The 22,734-nt window shown below is 55.8% G+C and overlaps 11 protein-coding genes across 11 annotated transcripts; 6 read left to right on the forward strand and 5 right to left on the reverse strand.

Annotated features, from left to right (window-relative positions):
- Window positions 1-717: 717 nt before the first annotated feature.
- Window positions 718-3,442, forward strand: BBK36DRAFT_1109901 (hypothetical protein; the record flags this gene model as incomplete). The annotated part of the gene is made up of 2 exons (XM_024889525.1): window positions 718-1,294; window positions 1,350-3,442. 2 exons carry the CDS (start codon window positions 718-720, stop codon window positions 3,440-3,442), a joined length of 2,670 nt encoding a protein of 889 aa, XP_024752940.1.
- A 457-nt stretch (window positions 3,443-3,899) lies between these two features.
- BBK36DRAFT_1100899 (ORC2-domain-containing protein) lies at window positions 3,900-5,461 on the reverse strand (the record flags this gene model as incomplete). Its single annotated transcript, XM_024889151.1, has 2 exons — window positions 3,900-4,008; window positions 4,110-5,461. Coding segments are annotated over 2 exons (1,461 nt in total), but the record flags the coding sequence as incomplete, so codon positions are not given.
- A 583-nt stretch (window positions 5,462-6,044) lies between these two features.
- On the forward strand, window positions 6,045-6,824 carry BBK36DRAFT_1111232 (HAD-superfamily phosphatase; the record flags this gene model as incomplete). The annotated part of the gene is made up of 3 exons (XM_024889684.1): window positions 6,045-6,266; window positions 6,332-6,670; window positions 6,738-6,824. The coding sequence occupies 3 exons, from the start codon at window positions 6,045-6,047 to the stop codon at window positions 6,822-6,824; spliced, it is 648 nt and encodes a 215-aa protein (XP_024752942.1).
- A 438-nt stretch (window positions 6,825-7,262) lies between these two features.
- BBK36DRAFT_1094450 (hypothetical protein) lies at window positions 7,263-7,608 on the forward strand (the record flags this gene model as incomplete). The annotated part of the gene is made up of 2 exons (XM_024889063.1): window positions 7,263-7,440; window positions 7,508-7,608. Coding segments are annotated over 2 exons (279 nt in total), but the record flags the coding sequence as incomplete, so codon positions are not given.
- A 1,244-nt stretch (window positions 7,609-8,852) lies between these two features.
- BBK36DRAFT_1111514 (FabD/lysophospholipase-like protein) lies at window positions 8,853-10,086 on the forward strand (the record flags this gene model as incomplete). The annotated part of the gene is made up of 2 exons (XM_024889710.1): window positions 8,853-9,346; window positions 9,429-10,086. The coding sequence occupies 2 exons, from the start codon at window positions 8,853-8,855 to the stop codon at window positions 10,084-10,086; spliced, it is 1,152 nt and encodes a 383-aa protein (XP_024752944.1).
- Window positions 10,087-10,685: 599 nt separating this feature from the next.
- Window positions 10,686-11,407, forward strand: BBK36DRAFT_1187848 (mitochondrial import inner membrane translocase, subunit Tim17/22; the record flags this gene model as incomplete). The annotated part of the gene is made up of 3 exons (XM_024896552.1): window positions 10,686-10,763; window positions 10,848-10,943; window positions 11,054-11,407. The coding sequence occupies 3 exons, from the start codon at window positions 10,686-10,688 to the stop codon at window positions 11,405-11,407; spliced, it is 528 nt and encodes a 175-aa protein (XP_024752945.1).
- Window positions 11,408-11,783: 376 nt separating this feature from the next.
- Window positions 11,784-13,641, reverse strand: BBK36DRAFT_1134275 (glycoside hydrolase family 16 protein). Its single transcript, XM_024892252.1, is given in 7 exon segments — window positions 11,784-11,998; window positions 12,099-12,783; window positions 12,878-12,880; window positions 12,891-12,987; window positions 13,059-13,324; window positions 13,405-13,414; window positions 13,511-13,641. The coding sequence occupies 5 exon segments, from the start codon at window positions 13,315-13,317 to the stop codon at window positions 11,909-11,911; spliced, it is 1,134 nt and encodes a 377-aa protein (XP_024752946.1). The 5' UTR covers window positions 13,318-13,324; window positions 13,405-13,414; window positions 13,511-13,641; the 3' UTR covers window positions 11,784-11,908.
- Window positions 13,642-14,959: 1,318 nt separating this feature from the next.
- Window positions 14,960-16,782, reverse strand: BBK36DRAFT_1138050 (hypothetical protein; the record flags this gene model as incomplete). The annotated part of the gene is made up of 3 exons (XM_024893215.1): window positions 14,960-15,124; window positions 15,195-16,371; window positions 16,454-16,782. The coding sequence occupies 3 exons, from the start codon at window positions 16,780-16,782 to the stop codon at window positions 14,960-14,962; spliced, it is 1,671 nt and encodes a 556-aa protein (XP_024752947.1).
- A 505-nt stretch (window positions 16,783-17,287) lies between these two features.
- On the reverse strand, window positions 17,288-18,072 carry BBK36DRAFT_1165878 (hypothetical protein; the record flags this gene model as incomplete). The annotated part of the gene is made up of 3 exons (XM_024894832.1): window positions 17,288-17,581; window positions 17,651-17,839; window positions 17,920-18,072. 3 exons carry the CDS (start codon window positions 18,070-18,072, stop codon window positions 17,288-17,290), a joined length of 636 nt encoding a protein of 211 aa, XP_024752948.1.
- A 683-nt stretch (window positions 18,073-18,755) lies between these two features.
- Window positions 18,756-20,871, forward strand: BBK36DRAFT_1138052 (hypothetical protein; the record flags this gene model as incomplete). The annotated part of the gene is made up of 5 exons (XM_024893216.1): window positions 18,756-18,830; window positions 18,903-18,908; window positions 18,992-19,942; window positions 20,008-20,615; window positions 20,676-20,871. The coding sequence occupies 5 exons, from the start codon at window positions 18,756-18,758 to the stop codon at window positions 20,869-20,871; spliced, it is 1,836 nt and encodes a 611-aa protein (XP_024752949.1).
- A 385-nt stretch (window positions 20,872-21,256) lies between these two features.
- BBK36DRAFT_1165880 (alpha/beta-hydrolase) lies at window positions 21,257-22,474 on the reverse strand (the record flags this gene model as incomplete). The annotated part of the gene is made up of 1 exon (XM_024894833.1): window positions 21,257-22,474. One exon carries the CDS (start codon window positions 22,472-22,474, stop codon window positions 21,257-21,259), a length of 1,218 nt encoding a protein of 405 aa, XP_024752950.1.
- Between the last annotated feature and the right edge of the window lie 260 nt (window positions 22,475-22,734).

Here is a 22,734-nt window from a genome sequence, read left to right on the forward strand (position 1 = left end):
GGGTCGCAATCACTTGAGGCGTGAAGCTTTGCCTCGACTCTGTCTTTGCTGTCCATATTCGGAAGCTGGAACAACTAGCTTCAACGTGGCTGTTAACCTAGTCAAGCTGGGCTGTTGGATAGCCGCTCCAAGCAGTGAACTGGACAATGGAGTTGAGTCCACTACCTACTGGAGATGCCATGGGAGGTTTCAGTGGCAAGACAAGTTGGTCGACGGCTAAAATAACGTAGATCAGGCACAGACATGGCCGTCTAGTACAAGTAGATGCCGTTGCAGACACTAAGAGTAACGGCATATTCTGCCAATCAAACACCCAACAACTCGTTGCGTTCCTGAGTGAGGACAGTTCGCCATCCTCTCCCGAGCTGATTCATGCAAGTACCATGCACGGATGGTTTGCAGGGCCGTGACTTTGGCTAGCATGCCGCTTTCACGTGATGGTCAACGGCACCAGCAATTCGCATCGTCCCGGCCAAGCTTGGGCACTCGTTGCTTTCATGTGAAAATTGACGATTGCTGCGTGCCAAGCTGCTGCAATCTCCCCTGTTCCCCAGTCCTGTCGTTTTCCAATGTAAAGTTCGATGCCAACTCGCCCGAGCAGCAGCCATTGAATCTGCTCGAGCCCGTCACACGCTTCCTACGTCATCCGGCCTCGAGGCACAAGATCCCACCCCCAGCCGTCTTCAATGATTTCCAGCAAAAGTGGCCTCTCACGACATGCCAACTCACCTCAGCCCAGAGTCGGCAGAGACTCTGGATCCAGATGAACACGACGCCCTTCGAGCCCTCGACCGGTCGCCGCACCCCTATCACCACCAGAGCTCCGAGCTGCGCTACCCCTCGGACCATGTCGTCTCCCACGCCCAACGGGCTTCCTCTCCGGAGCTGCGCAACGACGCGAGCCAGCTGTCGCCGTCCCGTCTAGCCGCCTTGTCCAAGGAATCGACGCCAGCGAGCGACAGCGGCACCGACGCCGACGATGAACACTTCCTCAAGGGCTTGCCGCCGCCGAAGCTGCGACCCCATAAAGGGCTGAGAGGCCAGAACGAGGTCATATCCGGCACCTCGACGCCCCTGTTGTCGCCCGCCGTCCTGCGCGAGCCTGTGCCCGCATCAGGCCCTAGAGCATCGCAAAACGTCAAGAGATCCAATGAGAGGGTCATCCTGCCAGAGGCCATCCGGCGGAAGAGGATACTGGTGCAGCGAGCTGTTGAAGTGGGCATCATTGCTACCCTGGCCGGCATGGTCCAAGCAAACAAGCTGCTGTCGCCGGTTCTGGCCACTTGGCGTAAAGGTGCATCATGTACCATTCTTTCTTTTGTCTGTGATAGATTGCTGACCGGGTATAGATTTCTACCTCTTCGCTGCCTTGTACGGAGCGCTATTGCTGCTATATCCAGTTCGTGCTGCGATCTGGAGCTACAAGAATCGCCAGCCATCTTCCGGCCCGCTGTTGAAGATTCCCTCGGCCTTCGACCCCGCCCCTCTCCTCTATCCTCCGGCCATCACCATCTATGTTTCCTTACTCGTCTCTGTCAACAACCCGGCGGTGATCCTGCCCAACCTGATGCTTGCTATAAGCTCGATCCCTCAGCAAGTGGTGCCCAAACTCGACCATTACGTGGCATATGACTCTCTCCACTGGGTCCTATCTTGTCTGCCTCTGATTTGGCGGCCCTCTGTGTCAGATTCCTCTCGATTTGCGCCCACTTATTCTTTCCTCGCGCAAGAGGACCTCGTCTTACTATACCCTCTACACCGGACCGCGTGCGCCGTATTACATCATCTTACCACGACCAGCCTCCTTACGACTGAGCTCCAGCTTCTTTCGATTGCGCTGATCAACGTGTTGCTCCTTGCATCATCACCTCAGATCCAGATCCTAAAGGCCCTGCTATGGGGTGGAGGCTTGAGCCTGCTTGTGCTCTGTGGTGCCGTGATCAGATGGGGAATTGTCCTGGCAAGAGTACCCAAGTGGCGGTTCCAACGAGAGACATACCCACAGCGGCGTTCACTTTGGAAGTCTTTAGTGAGGCTGTTGAGCTGGAGGAAGCTTAGGGGCGAAATCCTAGGATCGCCTCACGATGTGTACAGCGACGATGCTTTGTTCACGACGGATGAGGACGAAGACGATTTGCGATTCAGTGGTCCCACCAGTGTCCAGACTTTCGAGTTAACAGCAGACACACCGTCTGATGGGCACAGACTTGCCTCATCCACCGCCGACAATGGATGGCCAAAAGCAGGACGGATCTCTCGCAGACACACGGCTCCTCACCCTGAAAAGGTCGCTCGCAAAACAGCAACCCACACTCCATCTGGCAGGCGAAAGCGGACGGCCTCTGTTTCGGTCCGGGCCTACTTCAAGTTTACGCCAGCACAAGCAGCACGGAGGAAGTGGCTGTACGCAGGCTATGTGTATGTGAGCCTGGCGGTCATCATAGTGGCCGTGATCCGCCCGTATATACAAAAGTATGCCCTCGGTGGCAATGAGCCTATTGGCTGGGCCTTGGGCTATTTCTTCGGCGACCTGCCTGCCTTTCGATATCGAGTGGTTAGAGCCAATCTAGAGCGCTGGATCTGCTTACCAGCCCGGATCGATACAATGAGCGCGAAAGAATGCCGCTTTGGCTGGGTAGAGCATGTGCGCCATGACGACTTTGGCGAGGCCAACACGCGACTCTTTATCAGCGCTTATTGGGTCGCAATCCTGATTGTCGGGCTGGCCATCGTGTTCCAGCTGAAGAACACGTACGAAGTCGACACCCGGCGCAAGGTCTTCCACTTCATGATGGTTGGCATGCTTCTTCCAGCAACGTACATTGACCCGACGTTTGTTGCCTTGGCCCTCTCGATCGTCTTGGCCGTCTTCTTGATCCTGGACCTACTGCGGGCAAGCCAGCTACCACCCCTGTCCAAGCCAATCGCCTCCTTCTTGGCTCCCTACGTGGACGGAAGGGACTTTCGCGGGCCTGTTGTGATATCGCATATCTTCCTTCTCATCGGCTGCGCCATTCCTCTCTGGCTGTCGCTGGGATCCTTGCCGCGGACCGGATCCGACTACCTGACCGGCTGGGAGATACCCACTCGAGAAATCAGCATGGTTTCGGGGGTTGTCTGTGTCGGTCTGGGCGATGCAGCCGCTTCCCTCATCGGGCGCCGTTACGGCCACCGCAAATGGCTCTGGGGTGGCGGCAAGAGCCTGGAGGGAAGCCTGGCGTTCACAGCTGCCGTCTTCCTCGGCCTGACGGCGGCCAGCCTCTGGCTTCGGATAGGACAGTGGCCCGTTGCCGGCCAAGGCGCGGGCATGGCGACCCGAGCTGGGCACGCCCTTGCGTGTTCCTCCATGGCCAGCTTGACGGAGGCGGTCCTGACGGGGGGCAACGATAACGTCATTGTGCCAGTGATTCTCTGGACATGCGTGAAAGCACTTGAATTTTGAGCGTATAGAAAAGCATGACATGGGCGTTTCTCTCTTTCTGGGCGGATGATTGACGATGGATGTTCGACTGGACAGCGTGGGATAATACGGGATTTGATCCCTCTTGCTCTTTTATGTTTTGATAGATGGAACGCAGAGGGCGATGTTAGACAGCTGACGAGTATTGATGCTAGATCTCAGTCCTGCATGAATGGGAGATGGATGAATACATCTCAAAGTTGATGCGTGAACAATAGTAACATGAAGTCTGTAAAGTCTAGGGAGCATCATGTATCTTTTTCATGTGAGCGTCTGTATCGATGTGTCGTCGCCTTTGGTATCTTTAGGTATTTTCCTCCTTTTTGGATCCATTACCCCCTTTATCCCTTTCCCTCTAAAAATGTACATTCTACCCGCACCATTACGCCATTAGTATAAGGAAGAACAATAAATAAAAGAAGCAAAAGGCATATCATGTAGTCAAGTCTTCTAAAATGGCTTCCAAGTCTTCTTTACGAAATGGCAGGCTCAACAGCTCTGTTCCAAGATTGTCTTTGCGGCTCGTCAACATTTGGTGGTCGTGGAATCTACACAGTAAAATGGCTGTCAGTACCTTCTTCATCGCAATATGAACAGTGATCGTTACGGTGGTTGAAAGGATGTAAAAAGAAAAGGGGGGGCGGCTCACTCTTTGAGTAGCGTCCGAAAAGCCATCTCGGAACTGCAGATGAATTCCTCCACGGCCTTGTTGTACACCATCCTATACTCCAGCCCAACACCGTCGTCGCCTTCGTCCTCCATGGCGATGAGGACTTCGCCGACGAGGAGGCGGAACAGGTTCTTGGCGTTTTCCGTCAGACTCTTGAGGACGAAGGCGACGCCCTCGCGGCCGTTGACGCGCTGGGATTGCCGGCCGAGGAGCTCATGCACGTCGTCCACGACGTCGAGCTCGGCCATGAACGGAGAGAAAGTGGTACAGTCGTGGAAGACGAAGTTGAAGCCCGAGCGGACGCCAATGTCCCACAGCAGAGGGAAGTCGGGTGTGTCCGCGGAGCCCACGAGGTGGACCTGCGGATGGGCGGCGAGCTGCGACAGGATCGCCTGGGAGCCGGGCTTGCGGAGGGGAGGGGCGTCGATGGAGTTGATGACGATGGTGATGGTGAGCTTCTTCGTGGCGGAGAGGAGGGAGGAGATGTTCTGGATCATGACGGCGGGCTGAGAGGCGGGCACTCTCTGGGAGGGATCGATGGCGGAGGCGACGACGCTGAGGATCTCGCGGAGGTTGGTCGTGTGCGCGTAGCCGTTGACCATGACGATCTTGCTGCTGCTGCTGCTGTTGGTGGACTTTCTGGTGCTGGCGTGGATGTAGGTTGCAAACTTGCGGAGGAGATGCCGCTTGGATCCCAGGCCGTAGAGACATATGCTGAAGCCCTGGGACAGCTCAAAGGCCCACTGGGGGAAGGACTCGGCGTGCAGCGCCTCGAGAGACTCGATGTTGTCGGCGTGGCGGTCCCGGTGCTCGCGCAGGACGGCAAAGTACTCGTCGTGCGAGAGCAGGTTGAGGGACGCCAGGGTGTTGTCCGACGTCTTGGGCTTGCCGGGCCGGTTGTGCAAGAAGTACAGCTCGTGAGGAGGCAGATCCCTCGGCGGCGTGGGCGACCTGGGTCTCTTTGGGCGGCTGCCCTTGGGGCGGCCCCGAGGCTTCTTCGAGGGCGTGGCGGCTTCTTCTTCTTCTTCTCCGCCTTGTACGGAGCCTGCCGCCGTTGTCTCGCCGTCCGTCTTGTCCTCGAGCTCGTCCTCGCCATCGTCGTCTTCGTCCCCGGCGTCGCTCGATTCGTAAATCTGCCTGGTGATGTCGTCGTCCTCGTCGCTGCCTCCGTCCCCGACGACGCGGTCAATCAGCGCTCGCGCGCTCTTCCTCCTCGCCGATCGGTCGGCGGCCCTGCCGGGCGTGAGGGCGGCATTGAAGGCTATGGCCTTTGTGGGAGTCGCCAAGACGGGGACGACGGCTGGTTTCGAGCGTTTCGAGTTGGGGGTGCTGGTGTTGGATTTGGGCTTTGGAGGGCGGCCGCGGCGTCGGGGCGTGGGTGTTGGCTCGGGCTCCGTGGCTGTTTCTTGGATGTCGACGTCCATTTTGTCGCCTAGCGATGGGATGTCGGGGGTTTCGTCTTCGTTGGAGTCCATTGGGGCCGAGGTTGGTCAAGTTGTCGATGGCGCTGAGGTGTGTTGTTGCAGCTGGGGATGGTTCGTTTTGTTATGGTTGGAGGGGCTGAGATGGTGCTGTCCGACAACAAGATGCGTAGCTGAGGAGAGACCTTGACCAGTCCAATTCGAACCTGCGACCTCGGACAAGAAGGATTGACGCTGTCGTCAAGTTCAGATTCGAGGCTGGATCACTTGATGCTCCCTGCAAAAGGCAGCACTCAACGCGGTACCTTGACGCGCTGGAGCTCAGGGCCCTGAAGCGCTAATTGAACCGGTGCTGTAGCGCCAATGCGACCCACTGCCCTGTGAGCTTTGATCCAACAGGGAATTGATCTCTTGGAGCTTGGACATTTGCGCCTCTTTTTCCTTCCGTCTCCGGACTTATATCTGGGTGTGATTCCGACAAGGACGGACAAAGATGAACTTCAATCTGTACGGATCGCTCAACTCGGCGAAACTGCTGTTCAAGCCCGGCTTGTGTCTGCCTCATCACATTGCGCCAACGTTCAACGACCTCCCCATCCCTCTCGATGCGGCCCTGCAAAGAGAAGGCCGGAGGGCCAACATCAGGGCCGTCGTTCTCGACAAGGACGACTGCTTTGCTTACCCCGACGCCAAAGAAGTGTATCCTGCGTACAAGGTATGGCTGCATCCCCCGCCCAATGGCGACTCTGCCGCGTCAGGGAAACTGACGGACACCCGCAGCAACACTTTGAGAAGCTGAAGCAGACGTACCCTGGGCGCAAGCTGTTGGTCGTCTCCAACACGGCTGGAGCCACCAGCTGGGATAGAGACCTCAAGCAGGCGGCAGAGGTGGAAAAGAACACGGGCGTCTTTGTTCTTCCTCACTCGGTCAAGAAGCCAGGCTGCGGCGACGAGATCATGGCGTACTTTAAAAAGTACCCCGAGACCGGGGTGACTGATCCATCGCACATCGCCGTCGTTGGCGATCGGTTGATGACGGACGTGATGCTTGCGAACATGATGGGCGCGTGGGCGTTTTGGATCAGAGACGGCGTGGTGCCGCTGAATCAGAAGAGCATCGTGAGTCGAGTGGGCGGAACTTTCATTCAAGGTGTTTTATTTTGCCCGTGATGCTGACACGATGCAGTTCTCCAGGATCGACCACTGCCTGGCGGGCTTCCTCCAGGCGCGAGGTGTGAGGCCACCTGAGCCTCGGGTCTCTGAAAAATATTGATTTAAGACCTCCGGTGCATCGGCTCCAAGTTGCCTGGTTATCAAAAGCATCCTGTGCCCGGTTCCGCATGGGCAATGGCTGTGAATCACAGACAAGATTTGGGAGTTGGCTGTAGCAAGGGGGCAATTCATCCGTTGTGCTCTCTGGCGATCGGCATGGACAATCGAATGGTTGCCCTGATGCACTGAATCACCGCATCGGCGAGTCTTGGCCTCGAGGCCTCGCTGTTATATATATTCCTTTGCCCTTTGCATCCGACTCTGCAACAAGCCTTGTCGATCGTGGACCGGGTGCTCTATTGACAGCTCTGCTACACCTTCTTCAACCGATAGCTTCTGGGCATCTTATACTTATACTTGGCTCCTCGGACCACATACACATCCGTCTTCACTGGACTGCGTCCCCTCTCACGAACATTCTACACGGCGCTTGCACACGATGGGTGGCAAAACGTGGTCCAAGCTGGAGGAGCGCTTCTTCTGGAAGACGATTGTCCCACAATCGCCAAAGGCTGTGAAACCGTCCGATCGAATCAACGACTGGAAGGTGTGCGCCGAAATCATGCAAAGAGAGATGGGGGTGAATGCGCGCCGCAAGTATTCGAAGCTTATGCTTTGTGCGTCCCAATGAAATCAAGGACATCCCGTTGAAACTTGCTACTAACCGATGCTCCCATCCTCAAGTCGAACACTATTTCCAAAACGTGCAGACGGGCCACAGATCGCCTTGTGCTCGCGAGTTTGTGGTGGAGCATAAGCGTGAGCTCGGTGAGTTCCGCAAGCGCCAGACGCTGGGGTCCATGGCTGAGGAGAGCCCGGAGCGTGCTCAGCGGCTGATGGTTCCTGGGATCGCAGAGAAAGCCTGTTAGGGTTGCTTGGCCTCGGGAGGGGAGGTGACTCTACTGCTCAGCTTTCTTGACATAGATCATACTGAGGAAATGGAATAACTGGAAACTGGGGTAGGATGGACACGAACTTGGTATCCAGTCGGACAGTGTCGGGTGGTAGGAAGAGAGTTTACAGAGGCACCTGTTCCACCTGCGCGAAGACATACAGAGCGAGAGGCTTTGTCAACCTTGCTCGCTGCTGGAAAGCATTGCATTTGCATCAACACCATACATCGAAATCAAAGCTACAAAATCTTTCATATCGAACGGCCAATGGACTGGAATTGAGATCACCTGTTGCTGAACACTTACACGCCCAAGGCCAGCCCCCCCGAAGACAACTCGTTCCCTTGCATTCTCAAGGCGCCAAAGACACAGCCAGCCACATACAGCCCTCTGCAATGATGATGATCAACACGGATGAACGTCTTGGGGCGCTTCAGCTGCTGCTGCAAAAAGAGCTTAAGCGAGAATTCTCAGCCTCAATGGTTTTCAGCTCAAAAGTGATCAGCGCTGATCTCGCCATGTAAATCCAGTACAGGTAGCCATAATACAACTACCTACTCAATCAAAGAATCCAAGGGCAGCAAACAAGCCCTTCCATGACCGAAGCGACTCCAGAACCGCAGACTTGTCAACATTCATGTTCATCATCACATTTTCAGCTTCCAGCATACTATCACCATCATCACCCCTGTTCCAGGAGGCGCAAACGTCTGCAGATAGTGTTCCAGGGGTCGCGAGATGGAAGCGGCTAGCCGGACGGGCCGCCCGTGTGGGGTGGACCGCCGTCCAGAGTTCTAGACGGTAGGCAGACTGGCAGACTATAAGCGGCACTTCGATCTCAGCTGGCCGGGCATCAATATTTAGCCCTGTGGCGGCGCTGGAAACGGGATGGGCCGGGCAATAGTTTCGAGGGCCGTGGTGATAGTTTGCAAAGCTGCATGGTGAGAGTACGCGATAGTATTGGATCATGGTTAGTATTAGGGAAAGCCAATGGGGAATCTTGCCTGTGTGTAACAGACAAAGGTCTGGAACTATAAAGAGCTGCGCTCCTCCAATTCTCGTGTAAGACTTCTGTATTCCTAGCCCTATCATCCCTGTTCAACCAACTACTATAACTCTCACTCTTCTAAACAACAATGGTCTACCTCCCCGCAACCCGGCACCTCAACGGCGTCCGCCTCCTCGCCCTCGACGGCGGCGGCGTGCGCGGCGTCGCCTCCCTCATCGTCCTCAAGGAGATCATGGCCCGCGTGCAGGCGCGCAAGGGCCTCAAGCACGAGTGCCGCCCGGCCGACTTCTTCGAGCTGGCGGCGGGCACCAGCACCGGCGGCATCATCGGCATCATGCTCTTCCGGCTGCGCATGACGGCCTCCGAGGCCATCGACCAGTACGACGCCATCGCCAAGGAGGTCTTCAGCCCGCGCCTCTGGGGGTGGGACATGTCTCGCTGGCTGCCCAACGGGATGGCTTCCGCCATCAACAACAGCAAGACGCTGGTGCAGAGCAGCCGGTTCGACGACAAGTCGCTCAAGAAGGCGATTGACCGGGTGGTGGAGAAGTATGGGCTGGACGAGGAGGATAGGCAGCTGAAGGGGGAGGCACCGCTGCTGCATCCCAACGCAGGCAGGATGTAAGTTTTTGTCTTTTCTTATCTCTCTTCGACTTTTTACCTTATCAAAACAATGGTAACTAATAAAAAACCCCCCGCATAGGTTCGTCTGCACGACGGCGCAAAACAGGGCCGAAACTGTGCTGCTGAGGACATACAAGAACAACACCATCCACGTCAAGTCCCAGGTCAACGACACCATGCGCGAGCACTCGGACAGGGTCACCATCAGCCTGGCCACGCGGGCGACGTCCGCCGCGCCCACCTTCTTCCCCGAGGTCAAGTGGCCCGAGGGCGTGCCGGACAAGAAGCAGCAGCTGACGTTTTGGGACGGCGGCCTGCTCAACAACAACCCCATCGACCAGCTGTGGTACGCGCGCTACGAGCTCGTGCAGCCCGACGAGCCGGCGCCGCCGGTGTCGTGCGTCATCAGCCTCGGCACGGGCTACACGACGCCCGGGTCGTCGCCGGCCGACTCGTGGTTCTCGCTCGTCGGCGTCGCGTCGTCCGTCATGGGCTTCGCGACCAACACCAACGCCAAGGGCAAGGACTTCTCGCGGCACATGACGGCGCTCAACAACAGGGCGGAGCACGCGCAGACGAGGTATGTCCGGCTGAACCCGCACTTGGGGAACAGCGAGATTGGGCTGGCGGACTATACCAAGATGGACGAGCTGAAGGCGCTGGCGAGGGCGTATGTGGAGGACGAGAAGAATCAGCTTTGGATCGACAAGGCGGTGGCTGCTGTCTGTGATGAGTGAGGGGCTGGGGTGAAGTTGAGACTGATGGTTTTGAAGCGATGAGATGAATGCATATGCGCTGGCATGAATTGGAGTTGTCTGTCTTGATGGGATTTGGATTGCTTAACAGAGTTTCTCAGGGTTGTGGATCATTGTTATAGGAAGGACACAGGCACTATTTCGGATTTATATGTTCCACACAATGCTACCACGTAGACTTCAAAGCATTTGATATGTAAGGCAATGATCGATTCTTCCCGTTCATAAAGTAGGCAGCCAATGTAAACACCAAGTCCATCTCCAAGTTCACACAACCCCCCCACCTCCGGCATCTTCCCGCCCCGCTCCGACCGGAGGCCCCACCGCGGGGGCCCTTCCGCCTGCCGCTCGCTCAGCCCGCCCCAAAAAAGGCGGTCAATTGCGGCAGAAATAATTCCTTCTTCGTTATCGGAAGCTAACGGCTCAAACAGCTCTCAATGTTCCCCCAATCCACTTCGATACATCTTGCAGTGACAAACCTACAACCCTCTCTTCATCCGCCCATTCTGGTGCAAGTTTTACCTCGCACCTCTCTATTCATTTCTCTCTTTTGTCAGTAAACATCATATAAAGCCGCCATCATGAGCATTCCGTCTCCTCTTGGCGGGGGCAGCGCTTCCCTTCCGCAGATGGGCAACCAAGACCCCAACGTCCGAGCTGTAAATCTTTCCTCCTTCTTCTTCTGCCCCTTTCCTTGTGCTTCGGCCGAACTCAAACTTACAAACATTTCTTCGTGTTTCTAGATTCAAGGCGCAATGGAATCGTGCTACGGCAAGTCCATCATGTCCGGCGTCATGGGCTTTGGCATGGGCGGTCTCTTTGGTCTCTTCATGGCCTCTGTACGTCTTTCTTCTTCTTCTTCTTCTTCTTCTCCCATCCCTCGGCTCTACATATATCTGAAAAAAAAAAAAAAAAAAAGTAACTAATAAGGGGATTCTCATTTGCGCAGATGTCCTACGACACCCCCTTCGGAAGCCCCCTCCAAGGCGCCAACGGCCAGCCCGCCATCACCTCCCTCCCCCTCCGCCAGCAGCTCAAGATCGGCTTCAAGGACATGGGCACGCGCTCCTGGAGCATGGCCAAGAACTTTGGCAAGGTCGGCGCCCTCTTCTCCGGCATCGAGTGCGGCATCGAGGGCCTGCGCGCCAAGAACGACCTCGTCAACGGCGTCGCCGCGGGCTGCCTGACGGGCGGCATCCTGGCCAAGAACGCGGGGCCCCAGGCCGTGGCGGGCGGGTGCGTTGCCTTTGCGGCGTTTAGCGCGGCGATTGATGCGTACATGAGGCAGCCGAGCGACGAGTAAAGATGGATGGGGGGTGGGGAGAAAGGCAATGTAGAGGGAGGAGTGTGTATGATGATGATATGAGGATTGCGGAACGCTGTGACTTTTTTATGATTTGGTATAATGGGTCGAGGAGTTCCGGTAGAAGTGTACATATAGAGCATCTGGGCTGGCGTTGGCGGAACTTTGTCTTTAGGTACGATATCTCTCCACTTTGGCGTGGCCCTTTTGGGGCACAGAGAAGGGAAAAAAAAGAAAGAGAAAGGGGGGGAGATGGCATGTGTATAACAATACCCTGGCTGCTATGAAGGCAGACTACATACCATCAGAAGCACTCTCAATGCCGTGAAATCGAGACTGGCATTTGTTCCCTAAGGGACGGAAAAACACGCGTGGCATCGCATCCTCATAAACCTGCCATTACTCTCATTACTATGTAGAACCCATACCCTTTTTCTGATATATCTTCTTGGTATAGCCATATCCTCGTCGTAGTCTAAACCCAGCAGAATCGCACTCCTCTTACGCCGCCTGGTAGACTTGGAACTTTCCCACTTCCCAGTAAGCATCCGTAAAGGACTGGGGTTGGTTTGCAACAATATCGGTGCAGTTGCTTGAACCTGCACGAAGATGACAAGAGTCAGCATCTCCATCAACATCTTGATAACCAAAAAGCGATCACTTGATAACCAAAAGACAGAGAGGAATCAAGGAAGGACAACTTACATCCGGAACTATCCCACACACCATACACCAAGTCGCCGCAGAGATCAATGTTGAGGATGATGGAGTTGTTCCTAAAGTGACTCCCGACATTGCAGTCCGTGCTCGGAAAGTCCGCCGCCGCCTCGCCCCAGGTGCTCGGATCGGGCTTCTGGCCGGTGATGTCGGCGGGGATGGAGCTCCGTGCAAACTGCCACACGCGGATGCCCGCGTCGCGCCACTCCATGGCCATGACGCCGCCGCCGTTGGCGTTGAAGGCCGAGCCAAAGGTGCTGCCGGGGCCCTGGACGCCGCAGCCGGCGTTGCCGTTCTTGGACGAGTCGCAGTTGTCCTGCAGCGCCTTGTCCGTCTGCTTGCGCTGGACGCCCATGGAGCAGCCCTTGGAGGTGTGGAGGGTCATCTGGTTGCCGTCGGCGGCCTTGTTGGTCGCCTCCATGACGTCGATCTCGCCGTTGTCGGGCCAGTTGGACGGGTCCGTCAGCCAGAGGGCCGGCCAGGTGCCGCAGCCGTAGGGCGTGTGGCGCACGTCGAAGATGAAGAGGCCGTCGTTGTACGTCTTCTTGGACTCGACGCGCACGGAGAAGCGGCCCGTGGAGGCGTCGGGGTTGCTGCCGGGGCCGACGGAGGTGTCGACTCTGAGGACGGCGGCATCTTGCGATGCAAAGGTGAGATTCTACCGCCGTGTTAACGACACTCGGGAGGAATAGAAAAGGCCCTCGGCCTCTCATCACATGTATGTATATGCAGTAGGTGAGATATATGAGAGAGATCACTTACCAGCTGTTGGGCTTGAGGCTGCGGAACGTAGTGGACAAACCCCTGGGCAGGGTCAAAGCCGGTGAAGTAGTTGAAGTTGTCAAAGAAGTCTTCTCCCTGGACTATTTCATTCGCAGTCAGCATGATGAAGCGATTTGAGGTAAACGGAATGGTTTTGTAGGTATGGACTCACATGTATCCTTGAGGGTATATGTAAGCTGTGAGTAGTCGGGATACGACTTCTTCTTCCCCTGCGTGACGCCAACAGCCACGCCAATGATGATGGCGATGATGACAACAGCAGCGATGCCAATCCATACTTTCTTGGACCAGTATCTCGGGTTCCACAGGGCAGGTGATGAGGATCCGGACTGGCGATAGCCTCGGTTGTCGAGGGGATATTCTTCATATCCGGGGGGCACCTCGCCCGGCTTTATGCTGCCTCGCTGCATTTCTTTCCCCTTGTCTCTTGTTCTGAAGTAACGGCCTGGTTTGCGCGGATGCAAAAAGGCACAGCGGATAGCACGCCGGAATGCAGCAGATATAATTACTCTCTCTGTGTCTCCTTCTCTCTCTCTCGATCTCTCTCTTCTCTGGAAGAAATCAGACGATTTGGAATAAAAAGGCGAACCAACAAGCGAGTTAGTGAATCGATGGATGGCAATCCCGGCCAATGAATGCAGCCTGGTTAATACCACCACCGGCGATAGCCTCTTTGGGAAGAGAAACAAAAGAGCAGCTCCTACTCGCGATAACGAGCGCAATATCCTTGGTGACAAACAAAAAGCTTGTCCACGGCAGATTAAGACGACAATGTCCGAAAAGAAAGAGAACGAGGTTGCGAATGTTTGAAAAGGAGAAGAAGAAGCGCCCTAGCAAAAGCTTGTCTGCTTTAAACAAACGGATACGAGAAATGTGTTGTTGACAGGTGAGAGAGAGAGAGGGAAGAGAGTGAGACGGAGGGTGGATCAACCTTGGGTTTTGGGTACAAACACGGATTGACCTCATACGAATACACGTATACAGACAAATACGGGCCTTTTTTTGTCTTTTCTCTCTCGCTCATCGCTTTCACGACCGTGTCTAGGTGCGAAGTAGATACCTCATATACAATGATTTTACTCTTATGCAAAGAAGCATCGGATACGGCGGCATCTCTCTATCAGTCCGAAAAGTCGGCCCCGGCTTTTGAAGGAATCCCGCTTCCCCGTCCATTGAAGTTCGACACATTCGCCTGATATTACTGGCAGCCCAGACCAATAGCGCCGTTCATTGTATATCCGTGGTGCGAAGCAGCGGCCGTGTTAACCTAGACCTGCCCCCGACAACGTCGAGGGAATACTAACCGAGAAAAGAAGACAATGCAGGAACCAGCAAATCCTTCAATAATACCGAAAACGGACTGAAAAAAAGCCCGGAGTGAGAACATAAAAAGTCGGGGAGCGATTAACGAAATCGGATCGACATAAGTTTTGTAACAATGACGCGCGTCAGTGAAACTGAAGTGGGAATCTGAGTGGCACCGGCAGCTTTTAGTACTTAGGTAGGCTATGATAGCACAACCGTAGATGATAATATCTGAAGAGTACAAAAAGGGAAGCTTCGCAACGAAATGTCTTGTGAATATCTTCGTGTAAATGGTTGTAGAGCTAGCCGCTACATCAAGGGTGAGACGGAAAAGGGGAAAAGGCGCAAGCTAATCAGGAACGGAGGGGCAGTGCAAAAAAAGTCAATGTCGATACGAAGCCAGTGAGCGAGAGTGACAGGGCGAGGGTGAGTGGATTCTGACGGGTTGGATGGTGTGGTGGGCTTTTGCTTTGCCTCTTGCATGTGATATCATTTCACGTGCTGGACATGTCGAGATACTACGACAGACTCCAAGAATATGATTGCGTCGGCATATCAGGGCAAATGTCCTCTTTGCATTTGAATATCCATGTCAAGGCTCTCCGTAACGAGCTCAAACCAAATCTAACCGTAGCCACAAGATACTGACCCCTCCAAACCCCAAGCGGCAATCAAAAACAAATTGCCTCTGATTCATTATAATAGACATGAGAATGCGTCTCAAAAGAGAATTGGTACATGTACGCTCTAATCGTCATCCTCCTCCACGCGAGCCTTCTTGGCCCTCCTCTCTTCGTCCTGCAGCCCGTACCCTCTCTTCGAAGATGAGTTCTGGTCCACCTCAGACAAAAATTTGTCCACATTGAACGGGTCGGCGGCATCCTTCTCAAACTGCACCGGCCCCTCTCGTGCCTATGAACAGACACCAGTTAGCAAGTGCTACAGATCGAATAACAGAAACGATGGGGGAAAAAAGACTGACCTCTGCTTCGCTGGCCCCCTTAAAGGTGCCCTTGCCCAGCGCCTCACCGAACCGGCTGGACTTTTGAATCTTGGCCATCTCCCGGTCACCCGCTTCCGCATCCTCGTCGTCCAGGTTTGCTCGCGGCCGGTAGATGCTGTTGATGGCATCTTGAGCCGCAAAAAGAGGCTTGTCGTAGGGGTTGTCCTCGTTGAACCCGCTGTCAAACCCGCTGGACTGGTTGAATAATCGTGAGTCGTACATGGTTTCCTTGGACTGCGAAGGCTTGGCTATGCCCAGAGCAATCTTCTCGGAAATGTCTCGATTTTGCTCCCGGGCCATGACCTGGATACGCCGCTCTGCGCCCATTCGCGTTTGTCGCAGTTTCCGCTCGTCTTCCTTCCGCTTCTCTCTTCGTGCCCTTTCTCGAGCCCGAATTTCTGAATCCTCGCTATCGGAACCTCCAGACTCTGAGCCACTGTAGCTGGACCGTGACGGGGATCGAGAGACTGACTCCCGCGAATCTCGAGAGTCTCTGGAGTCCCTTCTCCCCCGCCGACTGGCTGCGGCTCGGTCCTCCCGCGCCTTCTGGGCCAGGGCCCGTAAGTTCTCTTCCTTCTGCGCCTTTTCCTTCTCCGCCAGCCGCTGCTGCATCAGGGCTCTCTGCTGAACCTCGTCTCGGGCATGGCGCTCTGCCATTTTGATCGCCTCCGCAAACTGTGCGTGCTTGTCGTTGATTGTTATGTCCTGCAGGCCTCGTCCGTCTGCCGCCAAGCGCTTGTCCAGTGGCACCGTGAAACCCTTGGGGTTCTTCCAGTTTGACACGGGAGGCGGAATCCTCCACATCTCTTGGTCTTCGGCGGTGAGCTTTCGCGGCGGCGAGTGCATGACGGGCGGAGGTGGTGACGGAGGGCCACGGGGAATCTTCTTGTGTTTGAATTTCGGAGGCTCCATGGGATCTCGCTGCCGCTCGACAATCTTCATGATGCGGTCCTGCTTCTTCGAGTTGTCGCCCATCTGGTTTGCCGGCGTGTATCGCACAAAGGTCGGGTCCTTTCGCTGTCCGATGTTGAGGTTCTTTGGCTTCTGCGCCGCCACGGCTCCGCTGACGAGAGCTGCCAGCGCGTTCTTGGTCCTCTCCGTCGTCGCTTCGACCGACTCCTTGTCCGGACGCGACAGATCAATCTCTCCCGGCTCGCTGCCTCAGCGGAATCAGGTCCTTGAAGGATGTGTGGATGATGCGGCCCTCGCCGTGGCCCTGCCTCGCAATCGCGTCGTACTTGACCTTGCCCTCGGCGTCGACCTGAAGCGCCAGGGCATTACTCGTCTTGGCGCCCTTCTTACCCATGTCCAGAGGGTACTGGGCGATGGGGATCTCGGGAAACGCACCGCCGTCGCCAAAGTCCTCCTGCGAGCGAGGCCGCCATCCCGCTCGCTGGCCGTACGGCGGAGGACCGCTGCGCTTGAGCACGATTTGCGTCTCGTCCAGCTGGCCAGGCCCTACGATCCGGGGCCCGCGCTGCTGCGCCCGCGACGGCGCCTCTTCATCTTCTCCGGTGTATTTCGGCTTGGGCAGCGACGCCTGCAGTGATGCGGCCATGGACGTCATGTTGCCTGGCGTCGCGTGAGGGTGACGGTTGCAGATGCGGCGAGAGTTGCGATGGCCAACTTTGGGGTCGAGAAATTCCAGGTATGGCGGTGCAGGTGTGGCTTGGGCTGGCCGGGATGAGGCGCAAGATTGTGGCGCAAATCAAAGTCCCGGCTCCCAGTGGCTTGAACTTCTGAAGTTGTGTCATTTGCAGCTCTCTACTACAGAATCGAAATTGAACAATCAATGGATGCAATTAATGTATGTATTTTATCTCACTTGCTTGAAAGCATCTCCGGTTTCAATGTTTGGCCCTAGAGGCTCACCACCAGCTGTTGTCAAGCCAAAAGACGCCCGTCGCCATGACTTGCGGCCACGCTGGCCTACCCAAGGTATCTCTGCGCATTGGCGTGCATGTCCACGCCTCCATCCGTCCCATCCATCCCACCTCGTGATGAACAGGCGGTTGGCCAATTGCATAACCGCATGTCTTGAGTTGCAAAAACAGAGAAAAAGCAGCATTCGTTCAAACGTAGCCCTTGCGCGCACCCTGGAAGAAGAACCGTACAACAAACACCTGCAGCGCTCCCATGCAGACGATGAGAGCAATCTGGATCATGCTAAAGTTGACAATGCGCTTCTCCGTGCTCGCCACAGTGCTGAAGTTGCGGTTCTCTCGTGTTCTAAAGTACTTTTGGTTTCGCGAAATGGTGGACAGCTGGCCCGAGATCTTGTAGATGGATTCCTCCAGGATGGAAGTCTGTTCCGGTGACGAACCCTGCTTGGAGGGGAGCTGTGCGGTTCGAGACTCGTTTTCGACCTGGACGCATTGTGTGTTAGCCTGGGAACCTTGGTTGCAGACGTCTCTCCACCGTTTGCTTGTACTGACAGCAATCTCGAAATCGACGAATTTCTCGGAGAATGTGCTCATTTCGTTGTCGAAGCAGAACGAGTACTCGCCAACCTGCTGCGCGGTGAAGACAAAGTCGCCCTGTCGCTCCTTTTCGCCTTGCAGGATCACCTTTCCGCCCGGGCCCTCGACGATGTAGTCGACGTCGAACGAACCGCCCGATTGCACCTAATGCACGCTCAACGTCAGTACATGTGTGTGTAGCAAATACAGCATGATTGCTGCTACAGCGATGCGGCGCCACCAACAGCAAAGTAAAAGGCAATCTTCTCGTTCGGGTTCTTCGTGGCCGCGTAGAAGCAGGCCTTTTCGTTGGCGGTCAGCTTGTAGGTCAAGGCCGTGGCGGCAACATTGGAGGCCATCAAGGCCATCAGGCCAGCTAACAGCGTCGGCAGTCTCATCGTGTGGTTGTGCAGGTCGGCGTTGTCGAGGGCTTGATCAGGATCAGGGAGGCTTGTGAATGGGACACACTGGCCCGAGTCTTGGTGTTGAATTGAACCCACCAGCCACTTCCAGGTTGCTATGCATCAGCCACTCCCCATCCCACGCTGTTAGTAACAAGCAACAAGCCACATGTATCCGTACACGCGCCTTGTCTCGGTCTCGGCACGGAATTTCACGACCCCGCCCCCTGATCCCTCGAGTTCTGCCTTCTGCCATGCTGCATTGATGCCTATCGCGCTAAGAGCTCCAGCGTCGGATCGCCTGCAATCGGGGCAAGCGGCGTGTGGGATACCTTACCTTACAGTGGAACACCTCGAGATACGAGTACGTACCGCTCCAGCCACAGCTGAGACACCGCTATATCATTGGCGTGATCCCGCGCCCAGTTTGTTGTTATTCGTGTTATAGTGACGTCGATTATACATACATTCACGGGCTGCGAACCCTTTGCTTCTCTCTCCTCCATCTCCCTGACATCGCCATGCGGTGACGAGACTCATTTTCTAGCTTCAACATCCTTGAACACCGCGCATCTGATACGTTTTAACCCCGCTCTGGCTGTCGTTTACCGTGCCCTGCTCCTCCCAGCGACCCCTCGCCGTCTGACCTTGCGGGGGTGGAAGCTGGCATCTTGGGCAGCATGGCCATCCAAAGGAGTGTCGCAAATGCGTCCTCGGTCGCAATGAGGATAGGAGCCCTTCTGTTCTTCCGTGCTGTACGTGATGCTCTCCCTTTTTTCTCCGTGGGATGGGTGTGATATTGGATTCTGAGCTGACGCCACATGTAGTTTCCCGTAAGTAGCGCCGCCTGCTCGTCCGGAGACCGTGAAAGTGCGTAGGTAAGTAAAGATAACACACCTGGCTAACCGCATGATAGGCTCGGCTGCCGTCTATAATCTTTGCTCTGTTTGCCATATACATTCCTGCTTTCTTGACGAGTTTCTTTGCTCCGCCCGAGCTTGAAGTTGTGGATGATGAAGTCGACATCACGGTCAAGGAGACTGTAGTCACGCCGGATGACGAACCGGACCAGGAGCTGGTCGCGGATGAAGTCGACGTAAAGGAAACCATTTCCTTCTCCGAAAAGGATGTACCGGCGTGGAAAATCATCTTCTACGGTGCCCCGAGTTCAAAGCGACCCTTCAGCTCCTTGCTGAGCTTTCTCATTAACCTGGCATTCGTTGCCCTTACGGCCGATGCCTTGTACCGCGCCCGCTGGTACTATCCTGCCGAGGACCTGTCATTTGTGCGACTCGGCTATGTCTCTCACAACGAGGCCAACTTTCTCATCCGGGAGCCTGACCAGGCCAAGATGCCCGTCACTTTCCAGATCCGTCATTACAACGGCCTCATCTGGCAATCTGTCGGCAGCGTCAAGGCCACCACCAACGAAACGGACTTCACCAGCGTTCTCACCATTCCGCTCCTGAGCTATACTGAGCAGCAAAAGTATGAGTGGCGAACGTCCAACAATCACACGGGTGAGCTGACTGCGGCGCCCCAGCCTGGGAAGATGCCGACTCAGAACGGAGGCAAATACACCTTCTTGTCCACCTCGTGCATCCTGCCGCGTTTCCCTTACTCCCCCTTTGATCATCCGCTGGCCATCCCAGGACTGCGGAATCTTGCCAAGAGACTCCCTGAGCTGAGTGCGCAATTCATGCTCTTCCTGGGCGACTTCATCTACGTCGATGTTCCCGAGCGCTTTGGCCGGTCTGTCGACGAGTACCGCATGCAGTATCGTCAGGTATATGCCTCTCCGGATTGGGCTCCTGTTGGCCAGAACTTGAGCTGGATACACGTATTGGATGATCACGAGATTGCGAATGTAATTCACCCCCCTCACTAGGCGCCGATAATCTCTCATATCGTATCGACTAACGGATCACATAGGATTGGGATGCCAACACCACTGGGGTTTACGAGAACGCCGTCAACCCGTGGCACATCTACCAGGCTCAAATCAACCCTCCGCGTGCTGTGAGGGCTGGCACGGCGAGTGAGCGCCGACAGGGTGCCACATGGTTTGAGTTTGTGCAGGGCCCCGCGAGCTTCTTCATGCTCGACACTCGCAGCTACCGATCCAGCAACTCGCTGCCCTTCAATGCGACGGAGAAGACGATGCTCGGCCCCGATCAGCTGGCTGACTTCCTGGCCTGGCTTGCTCGACCCGAACCCAAGGGCGTCAGGTGGAAGTTCGTGGCGTCGTCCATTCCTTTCACCAAGAACTGGCCCGTGAACGTGAAGGACACTTGGGGCGGATTCTTGGTCGAGAGAAAGAAGATCCTTGAAGCCATGTGGGATGTCGCCGCCCGCGGTATCGGCGTCGTCATCTTGTCAGGAGACAGGCACGAGTTTGCCGCAACCAAGTTTCCACCCCCTCCGGAGTCCGACTGGCCCGAGGAGTCGACTGTCTACGAGTTTTCAACCAGTCCGCTCAATCAGTTTGCTTCCCCGATTCCTTCCTACAGCCAGGTAGACGACGAAGATGTCTTGATGCAGTAAGTTTGACCCTGCTCTGCACTCCTAGTATCATTGAACTGGCCTGACCGCATTTATAGATATCATCACTCCGGCATGTCCAAGTTTGGCTCGTTCACCATTGAAGAGGAAGACGGTGAAAGCAAGCTCCTTTACCGGCTCTTCATCAGCGGCGATGAAAAATGGAACACGACCATTACAGCTCCGCCCGTTCCTCCTGAGGAGGAGAAGAATGCTTCTTCAGGATCTTTTTGGGATAGGCTTAGGGGTTGGTAGGCCCCTTATGTAACAAAGTAAACACTTTGGAGTTTGTTTGGCGGGTATGAGCTTTTGGGTGTCGTCTTTGGTCGATGGAGAATTGGGATAAGTATCTACATCTGTTGGAGTCTGCTCGCAAGGAAAGGTCGTGCACGAACGGGTCGGTCGTTTTTTGTTGCTTGGGATGAAACAGGACCATGTCCAGGTATGCCGGAGGGTTTACATTATGCTAACCACTGTGAGATGAGGACATCGTTATTCTATCGAGTTTTTATATATATCTAAGCAAAGAGTCGGACGCTTGTCCCTCCAATTTGGACAGGTTCCTTGCTACCACGACTCTGACAACCATTCATGAACCTGTCAAAACAGGGATACTCTACCACATCGTCGCATCATGACCTTAATTTTTCGATACCACGTCCTGAAACCAATCGAAAACAACTTGGTTCTGAAGCACAGCCGCGCCAATGGAGCAGTGCTCCCCCGCCCCGTCCTCGGCCGAAAACAAATGATACGTCGCCAGCTCTCCAACCGCATCCGCAAGCGCCTTTGCCTGCCCAGGCAACAAATCGTCATTCTCCGCGTCAGCCACGAAGAACGGGACTCCGATATGGCGGACGGCATCGCCCAGCTTGAAGTCGAGGCACCTGGTCGCCCACTCGAAGGGCGACTTGGTGTTGAACGCCCACAGCCCCTGATCAACGGCCCAGCGCAGAGGGGTCGGCGCGTTGGGGCTTGACACGGCAGAGGCGACGCCCTGGTCAAAGGCCTCCTTGTTGCCGGCGTTGAAGAGGGCGAGCAGCTCTGGAGGAAATTTCTTGAGTACCGCTGCGCCAAAGTCGCTGACGCCGTCGATGGCCATGACGGCGGCGATGCGAGGCTCGAAGCGCGGCTCCATGGCGGCGGCGCGGGCGGCGAGGAAGCCGCCCAGGGAGTACCCCCAGAGGCCGATGGCGTCCAGCTGGACGTCGTCTCGTGCCAGGGCGTAGTCGATGACGACGGAGACGACGCGTTCCCAGTGGTGGGTGAAGCCGAGCCCTTGCTCGCGGCGGACGGTGGGCTGGCCCGGCCCTTCGTACGTGATGACGTTGATGCCCCGGGAGAGCGCTGCCTCGACGGCGACGTGGTACAGCTCCTCCTGCGAGCCGTCGTAGCCGTTGCACATGATGACGGTCGGATGCCGGCCGGGCCGTCCGCAGCCGTAGAAGACGATGGGGACGTGGAAGCCCTCGGCCCGCAGGTCGGCTCTCTGTCCCGGCACGGGCAGCAGCGCAATGGCCTTGTCGAAGGCGGCCCTGTGCTCGTCCCACGTCGTCTTGATGCGCTCGTCGTCCCAGTTGCCGTGGAGGAAGAACTCTGCCGAGCGGAGGTAGGTGGCCTCCCTGAAGTAGGCGTTCCTGGCGGAGACGGGGTGCCGGGCGGCATCGATGCCGGCGGCCTGTCTGCGCACGCGGAGGGCGAGGGCGCGGAAGGCAGCGTAGTAGCTCTCGAAGTCGCCGGGCTGGATGCTCGCTGCGGCGGTGAGGACTTCGCCTACGTCGGCGCCTTGGTAGGGCGCTATGGAGACGGCGCGGAGGATTTCGAAGTGGAAGCTTGGGTCGGGGCTTAGACGGAGCATGGGGGAGGGTTGGGGCCTGCTCTCTTCTTCTGCCATGTTGGATGATGTGGTATGAAGACGAATTTGTAAATTGACGAGAGGGAGTTTGATGAACAAGGTTGAGAGGTGTATAAATGGAATGTTAGTTGAACGTGAGTTTGGCCAATGTTCAAGAAGAAGCTTTGCTATGATACACTCGACGATCTGCTCAATGGGAAACTCGCCGAGGGCATCGAATGTTTTATATACAATTCTCACGTGTTTCCTGATGCCACTTCTTA

This window comes from Trichoderma citrinoviride (assembly GCF_003025115.1).
Source record: "Trichoderma citrinoviride strain TUCIM 6016 unplaced genomic scaffold BBK36scaffold_2, whole genome shotgun sequence".
NCBI classification, from domain to species: Eukaryota; Fungi; Ascomycota; class Sordariomycetes; order Hypocreales; family Hypocreaceae; genus Trichoderma; species Trichoderma citrinoviride.